This window comes from Drosophila montana, unplaced genomic scaffold, assembly GCF_035044405.1.
Source record: "Drosophila montana isolate Dmon_TW-CO22-7 unplaced genomic scaffold, ASM3504440v1 contig_2626_1, whole genome shotgun sequence".
NCBI lineage: Eukaryota > Metazoa > Arthropoda > Insecta > Diptera > Drosophilidae > Drosophila > Drosophila montana.
The window spans coordinates 368,164-384,192 of record NW_026997490.1 but is presented as its reverse complement, the minus strand read 5'-3'; the positions used below and the strand labels follow the sequence as shown (position 1 = coordinate 384,192).

The 16,029-nt window shown below is 43.2% G+C and overlaps 4 protein-coding genes and 1 non-coding gene across 5 annotated transcripts; 3 read left to right on the top strand and 2 right to left on the bottom strand.

Moving 5' to 3' along the window:
- The first annotated feature begins 266 nt into the window (after positions 1-266).
- mAcon1 (Mitochondrial aconitase 1) lies at positions 267-5,414 on the top strand. The gene is made up of 4 exons (XM_064683544.1): positions 267-434; positions 2,181-3,812; positions 3,873-4,376; positions 4,642-5,414. The coding sequence occupies exons 1-4, from the start codon at positions 402-404 to the stop codon at positions 4,828-4,830; spliced, it is 2,358 nt and encodes a 785-aa protein (XP_064539614.1). The 5' UTR covers positions 267-401; the 3' UTR covers positions 4,831-5,414.
- Positions 5,415-5,459: 45 nt separating this feature from the next.
- On the top strand, positions 5,460-6,880 carry LOC135429284 (uncharacterized). The gene is made up of 2 exons (XM_064683548.1): positions 5,460-5,905; positions 6,596-6,880. The coding sequence occupies exons 1-2, from the start codon at positions 5,480-5,482 to the stop codon at positions 6,776-6,778; spliced, it is 609 nt and encodes a 202-aa protein (XP_064539618.1). The 5' UTR covers positions 5,460-5,479; the 3' UTR covers positions 6,779-6,880.
- Positions 6,881-7,501: 621 nt separating this feature from the next.
- bur (GMP synthase burgundy) lies at positions 7,502-10,737 on the bottom strand. Its single transcript, XM_064683546.1, has 9 exons — positions 10,630-10,737; positions 10,260-10,564; positions 9,743-10,043; positions 9,583-9,679; positions 9,144-9,513; positions 8,662-8,854; positions 8,189-8,593; positions 7,940-8,131; positions 7,502-7,872 (listed from the first exon to the last, which is right to left on the bottom strand). The coding sequence occupies exons 1-9, from the start codon at positions 10,717-10,719 to the stop codon at positions 7,771-7,773; spliced, it is 2,055 nt and encodes a 684-aa protein (XP_064539616.1). The 5' UTR covers positions 10,720-10,737; the 3' UTR covers positions 7,502-7,770.
- On the bottom strand, positions 10,099-10,231 carry LOC135429313 (small Cajal body-specific RNA PsiU2-38.40.4). Its single transcript, XR_010436397.1, has one exon. It is a non-coding gene; the product is annotated as a small Cajal body-specific RNA PsiU2-38.40.4 (non-coding RNA).
- Positions 10,738-12,773: 2,036 nt separating the features above from the next.
- Mcm10 (minichromosome maintenance 10 homolog) lies at positions 12,774-15,301 on the top strand. The gene is made up of 2 exons (XM_064683520.1): positions 12,774-14,050; positions 14,106-15,301. The coding sequence occupies exons 1-2, from the start codon at positions 12,850-12,852 to the stop codon at positions 15,266-15,268; spliced, it is 2,364 nt and encodes a 787-aa protein (XP_064539590.1). The 5' UTR covers positions 12,774-12,849; the 3' UTR covers positions 15,269-15,301.
- The last annotated feature ends 728 nt before the right edge of the window (positions 15,302-16,029 follow it).

Genomic DNA, 16,029 nt, shown 5'->3' with positions numbered 1-16,029 from the left:
GGAGTAGCGCTGTGCCCAGTTGTGGGCAATTGTCACAGTGACTTTTCTTAATTTAATTTTAAAACGCTGTCAATCAATATACACTTAGACAGTTATTCTTAACGTTTTTTTAGTAGGCTCGTAGCTATATAGTTTTGTATTATCTTATACAACAATTAAAAGACTAGTCAGTCGCTTTTATCGAAAAAACCAGTCACTTCGACAATTGTTGCTCATCTCTAATAGCATGTCACCCTCGCCGCCAGCCAGCTTTTGCGATTTGCGCTCAGTCTGTGTTAAAATCTTCCGGCTGAGAGGGCTGAAAATTTTGATGTTCGACTGGGTTATCATTTAAAGTCACCTAACAAAATTTCGAGTGTTTATAAATAGTTGAATATTGTACGAGAAATAAACGCGTAATTATGGCAGCGAGATTAATGAACGCACAGGCACAGGTACGTGTTGCCAAATAACCATGCCTTAATTCTGGAAGCGGGAGCCAGTGAATCCACACATACACACACGCACACACAGACACGCAAAAAAATGAAATTAAAGCTGATAACACAATTAAACTCCAATAACAATATATCATCAATTAAACGATTTATTTTCATATGCATATGAGCTGAAAAATTAAATGCAAATTGGAATTTTTCGCGTTGCGCTTTTCTAACCTAAAAACCAATCAAAAAGTTGTTACCTAATCGAAGTATGTTCTGGTACTTCTTTAAATTTTTCAAAAGTAGTGTAGAATTCATTGTGCCAGCCATGTGTGTGTCCGTGTGTGTGTGTGTTTGTAAATAAAATGACCTTTAAACGAGTAACAACAATTTTTGCAACAAATTAAACAACGTGCAACTTGTGTGTGTTTTTATATAAGCATCGTTATTCAACTGGCAATTGCTGCAAGAAGCCCCAGCCATATACATATCTTATTTGTTCTTATCTTGTGACACTTTGATAGTATTTTTAATTATAGTCTATATAAATATATATGCAACTGTATTACGTTTGTGCTTGAAAGTCACGCACTCTGCGCGTATTTTTCCATTTAAACACGGTAAACAGCTTAAAGTTGGAATCTCCCTCGCTCTGTGGGGGAGCAATAACATCTCCAAGGGGCAGGGCATTGGCCAAAAGTTAATGACCTTTTCACGTAATTAGTTGAGTTTGCTTTTGTTGCTATTTATTGATCACGTGAATTAGTACTGAATGCTTACATGTGTATGTACAGTGATAAGTCCCTTGAGCGGACATCCTCTGTTTTAATTAATGTCCTACATAGGAAAGTTTTTAGAGTTGTCCGTGAAGGAAAATCTAGTAAATTATATGAAATGAAATAATTAGTTCTTTTCACACATTTTTTTGTTTTTCTTGTAAAGAGGAGCGCCGCTTGTTATGAGAGATTTTACTGTATATTGTATAGATACTTAAATGATATTGGATCAAATGAGAAGCCCGTTGCCAATAGCTATCTTATCGGTAATCTGTTCGTACAGCTGGTCAATCAAGTTAATTAATAATATAAGTGCCCCTGATATGTTAATCAACTATTATTTATAGTGTGCCCCAATGCGAATCACAAGGTTTACGCATAGCATTAGCGATGGGCAAACAAATAACTCAACTTGTGATTTACGTTTAAATGTTTATGCGTTTCACTGCGCTTGAATTGAGTTGTATAAATGTTTACTAAACTGTAATTATCTGTTTATTGGCAATAACAGTCTTGTTAATGTAAATACCATAACATACAACTGTTTGTGACACATAAATATTATATCAAGCGCGCTCTGTTAAGTAGTCAACGTTTCTGTTAATATAATTGGCAGTGCATAACATTTGACTGTTAGTAGCAGAGACAAAAGCCAACGTATTTTCTCGTGTATACTTAACAGTTAGTAAAAACTTATTCAGTTTGTTTTAAAAGATCTTCACTTGCGTTTAGCTGTTAATTACAATTTGAACACTTATGTTAATGAACCTATATATGTTAAAGCCATAACATATAACTATTGCTAACATTTTATAGTCAAAAAAACGCGCAACTCACAACTTAAAATATTAATTTGTTGGGGGTTTGGTTACAAACTACAGATTTAAAATTTGAAACTATTTTCTGCTCCCTATATGCTTTGTTCTAATTATATTGAAACGTGCTAATTGGCCAACCACTTGTTTTATTTGGGTATAAACAGGTGTGCAAACTGGGCAAGCATGTTGTGGATCCCATGGCCCGTCAATTTCATGCTTCCTGCTATACCGCCTCCAAGGTGGCATTGTCAAAATTCGACTCGGACGTCTATCTGCCCTACGATAAGCTGACCAAGCGCCTGGATGTGGTGCGCAGTCGTCTGAATCGCCCGTTGACCTTGTCCGAGAAGGTGCTCTATTCGCATTTGGATGATCCAGCGAATCAGGAAATCGAGCGCGGCACATCGTATCTGCGTCTGCGACCCGATCGTGTCGCCATGCAGGATGCCACCGCTCAGATGGCCCTGCTGCAGTTCATCTCCTCTGGCCTAAAGAAGGTTGCGGTGCCCTCGACCGTGCACTGCGATCACTTGATTGAGGCGCAAATCGGTGGTGTCAAGGATTTGGCCCGTGCCAAGGATCTGAATCGTGAGGTTTATGACTTCCTGGCAACGACCTGCGCCAAATATGGCCTGGGCTTCTGGAAGCCAGGCAGCGGTATCATCCATCAGATCATCTTGGAGAACTACGCCTTCCCCGGCCTGCTGATGATCGGCACGGACTCGCACACGCCCAATGGCGGCGGTCTCGGTGGTCTGTGCATTGGTGTCGGCGGTGCTGATGCTGTCGATGTCATGGCCGATATACCCTGGGAGCTGAAGTGCCCCAAGGTGATTGGTGTCAATTTAACGGGCAAAATTACCGGCTGGACCTCGCCCAAGGATGTCATTCTGAAGGTTGCCGACATTCTGACTGTCAAGGGCGGCACTGGCGCCATCATTGAGTACCATGGCAATGGCGTTGACTCCATCTCCTGCACCGGCATGGCCACCATTTGCAACATGGGTGCTGAGATTGGTGCCACCACCTCGTTGTTCCCCTTCAATCAGCGCATGGCTGACTATCTGAAGTCGACAGGCCGCAGCGGCATTGCCGCGGAGGCCAAGAAATATCAGACCAAGGTGTTGACCGCGGACAAGAACTGCGAGTACGATGAACTGATTGAGATCAACTTGGATACACTGGAACCGCATGTGAATGGTCCATTCACGCCAGATTTGGCTCATCCCATTAGCAAGCTGGGCGAGAACTCCAAGAAGAACGGCTATCCCATGGACATCAAGGTCGGCCTGATTGGCTCATGCACGAACTCCTCCTACGAGGACATGGGTCGCTGTGCCAGCATTGCCAAGGATGCCATGAGCCATGGCCTCAAGTCGAAGATACCATTCAATGTAACGCCCGGATCTGAGCAGATTCGTGCCACCATTGAACGCGATGGCTTCTCCGAGGTGTTCGACAGGTTCGGCGGCACTGTGCTGGCCAATGCCTGTGGTCCCTGCATCGGACAATGGGATCGCCAGGATGTGAAGAAGGGCGACAAGAACACCATTGTCACCTCGTACAATCGCAACTTTACCGGTCGCAACGATGCCAATCCGGCGACACATTGTTTTGTGACTAGCCCCGAAATGGTCACCGCGTTGTCCATTGCCGGTCGCTTGGATTTCAATCCGTTGAAGGATGAGCTCACTGGCGCCGATGGCAAGAAGTTCAAGCTGAAGGCGCCGTTCGGTGATGAGCTGCCCGCTTCGGGCTTCGATCCCGGCCAGGATACCTACACCGCACCACCACCTGTAAGTTCAAACTAATCTTTAAAATTTCTTGTATCTAATTGGAGTTTTCCTCATAAACAGGTCGGCGATAGCGTCGCTATTGCTGTTGATCCCAAGTCGCAGCGCCTGCAGCTGCTGGAGCCTTTCGACAAGTGGAGCGGCCAGGATCTGACCGACATGACCGTTCTGATCAAGGTCAAGGGCAAGTGCACCACGGATCACATCTCTGCCGCCGGCCCCTGGCTCAAGTATCGCGGCCATTTGGACAACATCTCCAACAACTTGTTCATTGGCGCCACCAACATTGAGAACAATGAGATGAACAAGATCAAGAACCAGCGCACCGGCAAGTGGGGCAATGTTCCCGAAGTCGCACGCGACTACAAGGCCAACAACATTAGGTGGGTGGCCATCGGTGATGATAACTACGGTGAGGGCTCCTCCCGCGAGCATGCCGCCCTCGAGCCACGTCACTTGGGTGGTCGCGCCATCATTGTGAAGTCGTTTGCGCGCATCCACGAGACCAACCTCAAGAAACAGGGTCTCCTGCCGCTGACCTTTGCCAATGCCGCCGACTACGACAAGGTGAGCCGTAAAATATTTTAATTAGAGCCCTGCATCGAGTCAAACGAAACACTTTTCGGATAGTCGAACAATTACTCAGTCGAGCAAATCAAGACTTATATTGTTCCAGCTCGAACTGTTCGAGTTGCAGCTCGAACATGTTGCTGACTCGAACAGGTCGAACCTGGTTTGAATGAATATCTTCGGGTTCGAATCTCTCAATTTTCGGGGCTCTAAAATTACTTTAAATTATATTTGATATATACATATAAATATATATTTCTAGATTCAACCCACGAGCAAGATTTCGCTGCTGAATCTGGGCAGCTTGGCGCCCGGCAAGCCCGTCGAATGCGAGATCAAGAATGGCGACAAGGTGGACAGGATTAAGCTGAACCATACTCTGAATGATCTGCAGATTGGCTGGTTTAAGGCGGGCAGCGCTCTCAATCGCATGAAGGAGTTGGCCCAATAAGTTACTGACCCCCTCTCGAGTCGCCTCCCACGCATACACACAGCACACACACAAACACTCAAGACACGAACATATGCATATAGATACTTATATACGCCCGACATGAAACGCAAGCAATCAAATTATGGTATTGTTTTTTTTTCAATATATATATATATCTTATTTAATTTTTTCTGGCGAGTTGCTTTTAAATTTTAATTCAGTGTCGAAAGTGCTAATAGTTAAAGTTATGTAATCGAAACATAAATCGAGACATTGTGAAACAGTTTTATATATATACAATTATACATCTATAAATTATTATATTTAGTTGAACTTTGTTTTTGCAAATTTGTTTGCTGCGAATGCGAATAAAATTGATTGTAATATGTATGAAAAACAAAACGCGAACGATTTTTGATTTTTGAAGCGGACAATAAGTGACCACAAAATCCATCCCGGACATGTGCTGACCCATTTCCCCTGCACCCCAAAATACCCACTCATTAACATGTGTTTAAATTAATTGTATCAATTATAAAACTGAAAACAAAAACAGAAACTTAGCAATATATATTAAACGAATAAAACTTTGAAACTGTCAACTGTTTCTATAGATTTAAATGCTATATATATTAGCAATTGTCCAAATTTACAGTCCTATTACATTATGGCCAACGAGGCGCAGAGCTTAAATAGTTTCACTTCCGTCACAAACTTAACCTTCGCCACGCCGCGCACCAAACGCAGATGGCGCTTCTATTTCAAGCTGCTCGATTTGTACAGAAAGAACGAGTGCCTCTGGATGGAGAATCACAAGGACTTCTTCAATTATGATCTTAAGGCAGAGATCTGGCAACAGATCGCTGAGGAAATGACCACCACTGCACATCGTGTGCCAACGCCGGAGAGATGGAAACAACTCATTGTTAAATGGCGCTACAAGGTCCAGCTGGATCAACTGCGTCGACAGGAGGCACAATTTTTTAATAAAGTCGATGAGTTGCCACCAAAGTTGCGCTATTCGGATCGATTTCAGTTTCTGATCAAACACACGTTCGACCGCAAAAAGCCAGTCAAGAAAGATGTTCCAGCTGTAAGTATAGGGATTTGGGAATACCCAAGACAACAGATGGATGCGTCTCATAAAGCAGCAGTAGTGAAAGGGGTAGAAATAACAACCGAAAGTATTCCTGCAACAGCAAACCGGACATAGTCATGTTCCTCTCCCAACTCTTTAACTTTTCTTATTAAAACTTGGCTTGCAACTATCTTTTTGCTGCAGTTACATATTTTGAAGTCAGCCGAATCTCTAGTTTATATAGCTGTCTTAGGAACGATCGGTCAGAACCATGTTTGTTTGTCCAAGACACTAGATAATATAAAGCTCCTCCGATTTGACCACGATCTTCACGTCAGTGTCCTACATCCTATAGGGTTTCAGAGTTGCGCGCATCGCACTCGAGAATTGTGAGCTATACTGTGTCGTTAGTACATAGTTCAAATCCAATCAGCAGCGGATTGTGCCAAACAGCCAGATGGTCCCATATAAATGTTATCAACATCGGATGCTATATCACACAGCTCCTACAATAACAATCAATATTGTCATAGAGTATTTATTTATAGATTTATATTTTAAAAATAGAACTAGCCTGAGATTAGAAGCCGGATTCTCGTTAATTAAATAACTGATCATCATTTAGACAAGTAACATCAATCTAGAATTTCAGTAAACTAATTAAATGTATTCTAATATCTGCATTAAAATACTACTCACTTTTAGCCCGTGTCTGAAGCGGAAAGCGTGCCCGGGGAGAGTCTCGCAGCCAAATGCATGCGTTTGGGTCGCAGTAAGAGCAAAACCCGCACATTCTTTGGACAAAAGCTGCAAACGTTGGAGCACCTGAGGAATAGACGAGGCGGCACTATGAGCCTAACATCGGAGGCTTTTCATCGGCTGCCGTAGGGCAGAGCAGCCGGACGGAAACTGAAAGTGTGAACAATGAGCATTTGTACCTTCATAAATTTCGATAATGTATTTACATATAGCCTTTTCGATTTTATTACATTTCTTTTTAGTTTTTTTATTTTGTTTTTTTTTTTGTTTTTTAATCATAATAATTTGTTTTGCTGTGGTTTTTGCCATTTAAATAGTAAAACGTTTTTATATAACAATTCATAATTTTAGCTTACAATAGTTTTTCTTTTGTTTTGTTTTTCTTTTTTTATATATTTCGTACTTCTTACAATTTTCTGTTTTGCAAACACGATTTCCTCGAAAACATTTTCCATGCAAATATACAACGTTCAGAACATGGTTTTGCATTAATTTAATATCTGTATATATACATGTATATATATATAACATTTATGTGTGTGTATATATATGCATATATATATGTATATATATGTATAATTATGTATATAACTAAAAAATGCGTAAATAAATTGTTTTTGTTACTTATGTATCTTATGTGTTTTGTAATCTCCTTTTCATAAAAGGAACAAATCGCACATGCTGCTTAAACATGTTAATATTTCAATATACAGCAATAGATTATTTGTTGCCATCTGGTGTTAATTTCTTGTTTGTTGTTTAACATCGTTTCGCGTTACTTTTAATTACACACAATAATCGATATTATAAACCTGAATTGTTTTTGTTAATATTGTGTTGTTGGTTGTGGTGTTTGTTTTTTTGTTTTGTTTTGTTTTGTTAAAGCGGCACTCTAAATTGTATTTACGCTCTCCTCTCTCTCTCTCTCTCTATTCTCTCAGTTGCTCTCAGTTTTGCTTAATAGCTGTTAGCTGTCCCAGGATTTTTGGATGAGCAGCAGGCGGCATCTCTGCTATTGTCTCATGCGTCTCTTTGTTAATTACCATGCAGTAGTAGTTTATTGTTTCTACATATCTCTATTGCTATTGAAATGGCTGTTAAAGGTTTTGGTTTCGAACGCATCATTCCCACTCGGTGGTACCGGGCGGCTTGGCTGTCAAGTCGTACAGCACCCTCGAGATTCCATCCAATTTCGATATATCGCGCACTATTTGATTTAGAACCTGTAAAAGGTAAACAAGTCAGTTAACAATTGTTTATAAATTTATAAGCAGCCTCTTGATGACCCACTTGCAATGGCAGTTGAGCAGAGCCGGGCACAGCTGGCACACCAGTCATAAAATCGTTCGTTATAAATGGACGCAACACAACAGATCTTCTGCAGGAGGGCGTACGATTAATGGGATCACGATCAAAGTGTACGGGTATCAGAACTACGGGCATTTGTGAGATTTTCCGATACAGACCCGCTTGCATAATAATCTATTGATAAGAAATACAATTATAATCACAATCAACTTGCTTTATTTGGATGCTCACCTCATTGGCTATGGCATCCGCTTGCCGGAGCTGGGCCAGTACCACAGTGTTGAGCGTTGTGTGCGTTATATCCGTAATTAGATACTGCACGGGCTCGCCAAAGATATAACAGACACGGTTAACATTATGCAATATGCGCGGTATTATTTTGGCCAAAAATAGCATATCCTGCCAGTTGGGCTCCGGGCTCGTCGTTGACAAGCCCACTACATAGCTATAGGTGCGCTTATCACCCTGCACACCCACCGATCGTACCGGCAACAATGTTGCCTGTATATCCGAATTGGCAGAGATGCGCAGCAGTTCCTTTTGCTCGATTTCACTGGTGGCGCCCGTCACACGATTAATAAGCGCATGGTTCTTTTGCAGTTTATTCTTGTAGTCCACAATAACGCGCACAATGACCTGTGAACGTAGAAAAACGAGGATTAGTCGGATTTTATATGGGCCATTTTTCTTAGAAGGTGTCATGCCTGTGTCTCTGAGTAATCCTTTTCCATATAGGCTTCCTCCGCGCATAGCACGCGTATGGCTAGTCCAGGTCCGGGAAAAGGCTGTCGTTCGACCAATTCCGCTGGCAGGCCCAGATCATTGCCTAGATCACGCACCTCGTCCTTGTGAAAGTCACATAATGGTTCTACGACGCGTCCAGCATTACGCAGCTCCCTGCAAAATAGATATACCATACATTTAGAGAAAGTTGATATGAAATTTAGGGTATTTATCGTAGGGTAAGGTTAACACCAAATATAATTGTATCCTTTGGCACACGCAGTGCCAGCACTTGCCTACAACTTGTTGTAGGGTCAATTTCTTTAAAATGTTTGGCTCCAGTTATATGTTCCATATATAAACTGCTTCCGATATACATATGAATTTCTAATATTTTTCACAAGGCATACCAAAATAAAACAAACTAAAATATAATAATATCTTGAATATGCTAGCGCTCTACCGAATCAGATCCGTGTCATTGTGATGCGTCTTGATTGTTTCGGCATTCGTGCTGACCATATTGGATGCAGATTCAATCAGATCGGGTCGCAGTGTGCCCTGCGCCAGCAGTACCTCCTCGGGTTTTAGTTTCAATTCGGCGACCACATCATTGGTCACTTTTACAAATATATCACCAATGATTTTACGCTTCTCTTCCGGATTATAGGTCTGACATAACATGGGCGTTTCAACAACAGAATACTGGCCGGGTCGCTTCACTTGCGTGGTGCCCTTGAGGAACGTGTAGCCTTCCTTACGCACTATCAAATCAATGCCAATATCTCGCAACGAACGCTCCACCTTTTCGCTTTCGTTCTTGCGCATGAAACCTGCGAGGTGGGAACAAATTTAGTTAAACAGCTAAAAGCTTGAAAATCCTCCTCTGGTGCTAACATTACCATTATCCACATGCACTGCTATGATTTGGCTTGGATGCAGCGCACGTCGCAGTAATGCGGCACACACACTCGAATCAACGCCGCCGCTGACCAGCAACTGCAAAGAGTTACACTTTAGTAAAGTGTTTTAAAACAATATTTATAAATTTTAGAGACATACCAAGACTTTGTTATTGCCCACTTTTTCGCGTATATAGCGTATGCATTCCTCTTTTCGACTGCCCATGGTAAAGTTTGGCGTTAGCTCGCATATTTCGTACAGAAAGTTTGATAGCATTTGTTTGCCATTGATGGTTAGATCGACTTCGGGATGAAATTGTACGCCATAGATTCGCAAGATCTCGTTATAAATGGCTGTCACAATGCGATTCGTTGACCAGCCACCGACTTTAAGTTTCTCGCCCACGCACTCCACGCTATCGCCATGGGTGAGCAGCACGGACTGTGTGCGACTAAGGCGACTGCAAGAGATTAAACACGTTTAATAATTGAAGTAAACAAATTAAATGATTTATAAAATGTGAGGCCACGTGTAGATCAGTTTATAGACTACGCTAAACTGAACTGTTCCTGGCTTTTGTTTGCTTTGGCAGCATTGTATCAGCGCTCAAATAAGCTTGCAATTTAAACGCTTTCTTTTTGCTGCTGGAGATTAGTGGGGATTCTCTTAGTCTTACCTAAACAACGGGCACGATGTTTCAATTTCAATATTTTGCTGGCCATCCTCGCGCACGTCGGTCTTGAGCACGGTGCCGCCGAACTCTTTGTTGATTAACTGCATGCCATAGCAGATGCCCAGCATAGGGATTTTCAGTTTAAACAGATCGGGATCATACGTGGGCGCATCTTCAGCATATACTGAATTGGGCCCACCGGAGATGATGATGCCCCGATAGCCATTATCGCGTATCGTCGACGCTGGCGTATCCAATGGCAGAATGTCCGATTCTACCAAAAGCTCGCGCACCTTGCGATCGATGACCTGTGCGAATAATTGAAAACGATTATTATCGATATTGATAGCTGTGGGCGATATCGATTACTTACCTTGCCATACTGTGCACCAGCATCGAGTATAACAATTTTATCGTGTCGCAGTCCATTCTCCGCTGTCGTTAGAAATATAGTTGTACTCATATCTTTATCGTTGCAGCACTGCCCGGCAGGAGAGAGAAAGAGAGAGATGGCGAGATTAACGGCTGCCGTTAATAATAATTGACATGCAATTCTCTAAAGCATCCAACTGCAACTAGCAATTTGCGCCAGATCTTTAAGCCTATTTATATGCCAATATTTGTAACTGCTTATGTCTGGGTGTGTAACTAAAGCGTGTGCAACAAGGTCGAAATTGAATTTAAAGCCTTATCAATTGCAATAAACAACGCAACGTCTGTTTAACTTGTAACAAATGAACAACACATACCGGCAAAATCTTTTGGATCACACGTAGAATCATTCAACATGCAGACAAATTGTCAGGCCTTGTTTTTTGCGACAATTCTACGATAGACAACAAACATTTCCATTTTGGTCAACAGCAATGAATAACGAAAATCTATTCGAGGGGGAGGCGACGTGAAAAAAGGTCAAGAGGCGACGCCTTCAAAATAAGTTGAGCATATTTTTCTTTACCAGTGCTATGAGCGTAAGCTGAGGGTGCGGGGGAATTTGACGTAAATGTGCAAGTCGGCGAAAAAAAAAACGGAAAATTTCACACTGGTCCATTTATTTTTTTTTTTTGCATCTGAGTGTGTGGGGCTGGGACCGGGGCCGGCTACTGACCACGACAGATGACATGCAGAAAGAGCATGAGAGAGCGGGTGATGTGTGTGTGTGTTTATATGTGCAAGGAGAACAGAGCTAAAGAGGTGACAGGCGAATGAAAACTCAAAACACGCGCTGGTAATGCAAATGCCGTGGAATGCGAAAATGCGTAAAGTAAAATGTGCAAAGGCAACGGTAAACAGGCAGTGTTTCTTACAGTTGTTATTGTGTTTGTGTGGCAACTCTATGCTTTGCATTTTTAAAACATTTTCGGATCAATTATCTGTGTGCCCGTTTCGCCACAGCATGCGCTCAGGCAAAGTTGCATTGCGATAAGAAGAACAACAGTAACACAAACACCCAAGTCCAAGTCAAAGGCTATCAACAAGCAGCAAAAACAACAACAAAAGCAATTTGAGATGCGCATTAGGGACACGCACGTGGGAAATGGTATTGAACCAAGCTTATAACCACAAAACGACCACAATTATCTTTATGTCATGCAATTGGCGAGCGCATACAAAAGTCGGTCAAAAACACGCATTTGCTCACGCAAAAAAAAAAAATGCAAAAAAAGAGCGTGTGATGCGCGGTTAGTGGGAGGCACTGGTTGATGTTGAATTTCTTACCTGCTTACTAATTGCCGGGCGGAGCTGTAGGCCTGTAGTTAAGGCAGAAAACTTTATTCTTACACACTAAATACACGTTTCTTTTGGGTGCGGAATCCCGGTTAGCTTTGATTTTTGCACTCTTCTTTTTTTTCTTTTTTGGGCAAATCGGCACCGCGTCCGTCTCCGACCAAACCGCAAATATTTGACAATTTTCAGGGCCTTACGAGAGCCGCTGCAGCAGGCGCGTGAGTGTCTGATTAATGTTCCGTGTTGTTATTGTTTATTAGACAGGCGGCTGGCTACGATTTAGCACTGTCCAGAGCATTAAAATTTAAATATTACGGGGCTCTGCAACTAAACTTTTCGTGAATAAAAGCCGAAAGATGACATATTGACGAAGAAATTAGTGTTGGGTTGTGCATGAGCGAAAAAGAACCATTGGCTCAATTGAATAATTTGCAAGTGTTCATTATTAATGCTCATTTCTCTGTTGCTTATTGCAGGTTGTTGCATACATGCAGACTCTTTGTCTAATCAATTCGTATACATATTTAACAGGATGTTCGACACGCATATTTATTTGTAGGCTTAACCACTACCAAAATGATTTTTTTGCGTTTCATGCAATCAACTAGTTCGCTCATTAAAACTGAACCAAGTGAATGACCGCGAGTGAGTTGCGATTACACAGCACTGGATAAGTACTAATGTCAGCGTTGCTGCAGATATGTTAAACGATAAATTAAAGCAGCTGTATCGTTAGTGTTGGCAAATGCACGTCCTACAGCATTTTTCAATACACACCAGCTGGGCCCGCCAAAAATGATTTGTATGCGCGCTAAATCGGTTACGCTGTGAAAACTATTTATTGTTATTAAATAAAACAAAGACAATGGGTCCTGCAAATGTATCACAGTCAGATATAAGCATAGACGACGAAGCAGAAATACTGGCACTTGAAAAACTGCTGGGCGAAGCTGAAAACGATAATGCGGAGAATGCAAAGTCAGCAGCAGTAGCACCGACACCGACGCCACCCACTTTGGCCACTGCGGTGCCCCGCTTACGCGAAGACAGTAGCTTCGCAGACGCCTTTAGCTATGAGGTGACCGTGAAGCCAACGCAGACAAAAGCACAGCCAAAACTGAAATCCAATGAGCCGGAACTCGATTCATCTGACGACGAAGAGGTCAAGAACTTCTTGGAGCGCAAGTATAATGAATATGGCAGTGATATCAATAAAAAACTCAAAGAGCAACGTGAAAGTGCACACGAGAGCAAAGTGGCTCGCGAGGTGGATCAGTCGTTGAGAGCAGGGGTAAAACTGGTCGACACAACGGCACAGCCGGAGGCTCTGCGTCTTAAAAACCCGCACAATCCCATCCAGCGAAAGGCGCTAGCGAGCAACTCTTTCCAAAGACCAGCGCAGGCAGCAGTAGCAGCCGCACCCTCGGTCCAATCCCTGCAACAGTCTACGATCTCAGCTATTTATACAGATCCCGTGTTTGGGCTGCGCATGATCAATCCGTTGATATCCAGCGCATTGCTGCAGGAGCGCATGAACGGCCGCAAGTCGGTGCCTTTTTCGGGTCTAGCATTTCACATAGATCGCGGCGATTTGACCAAGGATTGGGTCATTGCCGGTGCCTTGGTGTCCAAGCAGCCGGTGCGCAATACTAAAAAAGGTGATCCCTACTCCACGTGGCGTCTATCAGATCTGCGCGGTGAAATGAAAACTGCCTCCATTTTCCTCTTCAAAGAGGCGCACAAAGCGCTGTGGAAAACCGCAGAGGGCATGTGTCTGGCTGTCCTAAATCCAACGATCTTTGAGAAGCGCGCGGGCAGCAACGATGTCGCCTGCCTGTCCATTGATACATCACAGAAGGTGATGATACTGGGCCAGTCCAAGGATTTGGGTACATGCCGGGCAACCAAAAAGAATGGCGACAAGTGCACATCTTTGGTGAATCTAACCGACTGCGATTACTGTGTGTTCCATGTGAAGCAGGAGTTTGGCAAAATGTCCAGGCGGTCCGAGCTGCAATCGGCCACAACCGGACGCGGTCTTAACGAGCTGCGCAACAAGGTGTTGGGTGAGTAGATATATATTAATTTATTTTCAGCCTTTATTCATACGTATTTTCACAGGCAAGAGCGAGGTTTTCTATGGTGGACCAAGTTTCTCAGCGGTGCCAGCACGCAAGAGCGCCAAGCTTATCAATAAGGAGCGCGAGCGTCTCAGCAAGCTGGCCGGTTACGATGTGTCGCCCTTTGCGCACAGCGTTGATCACGAATCAAAGCCGAGGAGCTGCCTGCCCGTAGATGTGCCTTATGCAGAGCGCGGCGGGCCCGTTTCTCGCCTTGCAGGCAATGTGGAGGCAACCAGCAAGCAGCGCTATAAGGATCTGGAGCGTTTGCGCCAGCTGCGTGCGGAAAGCGAACGTTTTGAACAGGCACCGGCAACGTCTCAAGCCACGCCTTCAACACCCACAACGCCCACGACCAAGGAAGCTGCCATGCCCACGACGCCACAAAGCGTGCCGGAAAAGTTTAAGAATCGCGGCTTCTCCTTCGATGCCAGCCTAACGCCAAAGCTCGCGGGCAGCGAGAATTTTAGCTTCGAGATAAACATTGGAGCACGCCAGGCGCAGAGCGCCAAACTGAAAGCAGCTGCGCTGCTCAAGAAGAAGCCGCTGGAGAAGGTCAATCCGAATTCCACGCGCGGCACAACGACGGGCAAACGGCGCGCCATCGATGAGCTGCACGACAAGTTCTCCACCAGTGGGAAGCGTCAAAAGCTCGAGGAGGAGGAACGCGAACTAATGCGTAAAACTCGCATAGAACGCATCATGGCCGCCACATCGTCGCACACAAATCTGGTCGAGCTGCGCGAACAGGAGGCCCAAAGCGACTACTTCGACAAGCTGGAGCGCAAAGAGGCCATGGAGGAGAAAATGCTAAACACATATAAAATGCCCTGCAAGGCGGTCATCTGCCAGCGCTGCAAATACACCGCATTTGCGGCCGCCGAGCGCTGTAAAGAGGAGAAGCATCCACTCAAAGTGGTCGATGCACAGAAGCGTTTCTTTCAGTGCAAGGATTGCGGTAATCGCACCACCACCGTTTTTAAGCTGCCCAAGCATAGCTGCAGCAGCTGCAAGGGTTCACGCTGGGAGCGCACGGCCATGATACGCGAGCGCAAGGTTTGCACGGGCCGCGAGGCGCTATCGGTGCGCGGCGACGAGGAGAGCTTCCTGGGCAGCGTGGCAAGCGCGGCGAGTCTGAATTTGCTGGTGCCCGAGGAGGAATAGACATTGGGTGCGTCTACTTTCTTGTTTTTCAAATATATACATATACTAATAGAAATTACCCGGCGTTGTCCGGGTCAAAAAGGTCAGTCGAATTCCCACCATGCGTCTATACATTCGCCCACATTTAAATATTAACAAATTCAATGAATAAATATAAAAATTGACAATTGCTGCGGGAGTTGAACCGGCGATGTCCCGCTTGTTTGTCCGACGATATAGTTCACCTATTTTAAATTCTCGTGTCAATGTTAACTCTTGATCCAAAATGCAATTTTAGTTTCGTATCTCTAACAGTTAGGACAAATTTTTAAATTTATATATATTTATATTGAATATTATATTATATAGAAATGGCATACAAATTTATATAAATATATTATATACAGTCTAGTTTTTGGCATATACATCAATAAGTACAAATGGTCAAATTTCTTATGGCTAATATATCTTTGTATGCTTTATATATAGTTTATATAGTATATATAAGCAAGTGCCTAACTTGAAGCACGGTGCTAGAAATACTTGGCGTTTAAAATTATCGTGCACAAATCTTAAGAAAATTTGAAAGGTTCTTTTGAATAAATATTAATATTTGGTAAGATCGTGACTTTCAAAAATTTTCAAAAATATTTTAGAAATTGCACAACGCAAATATTTTGATTTCCCTTGCTTTAAGCTAAAATCATGATCTTTTTGTGTGCATTTGCGACAAGAAGCGTATACTTTTATAGGCAATTAAAATTAATAAAATATACATAGAT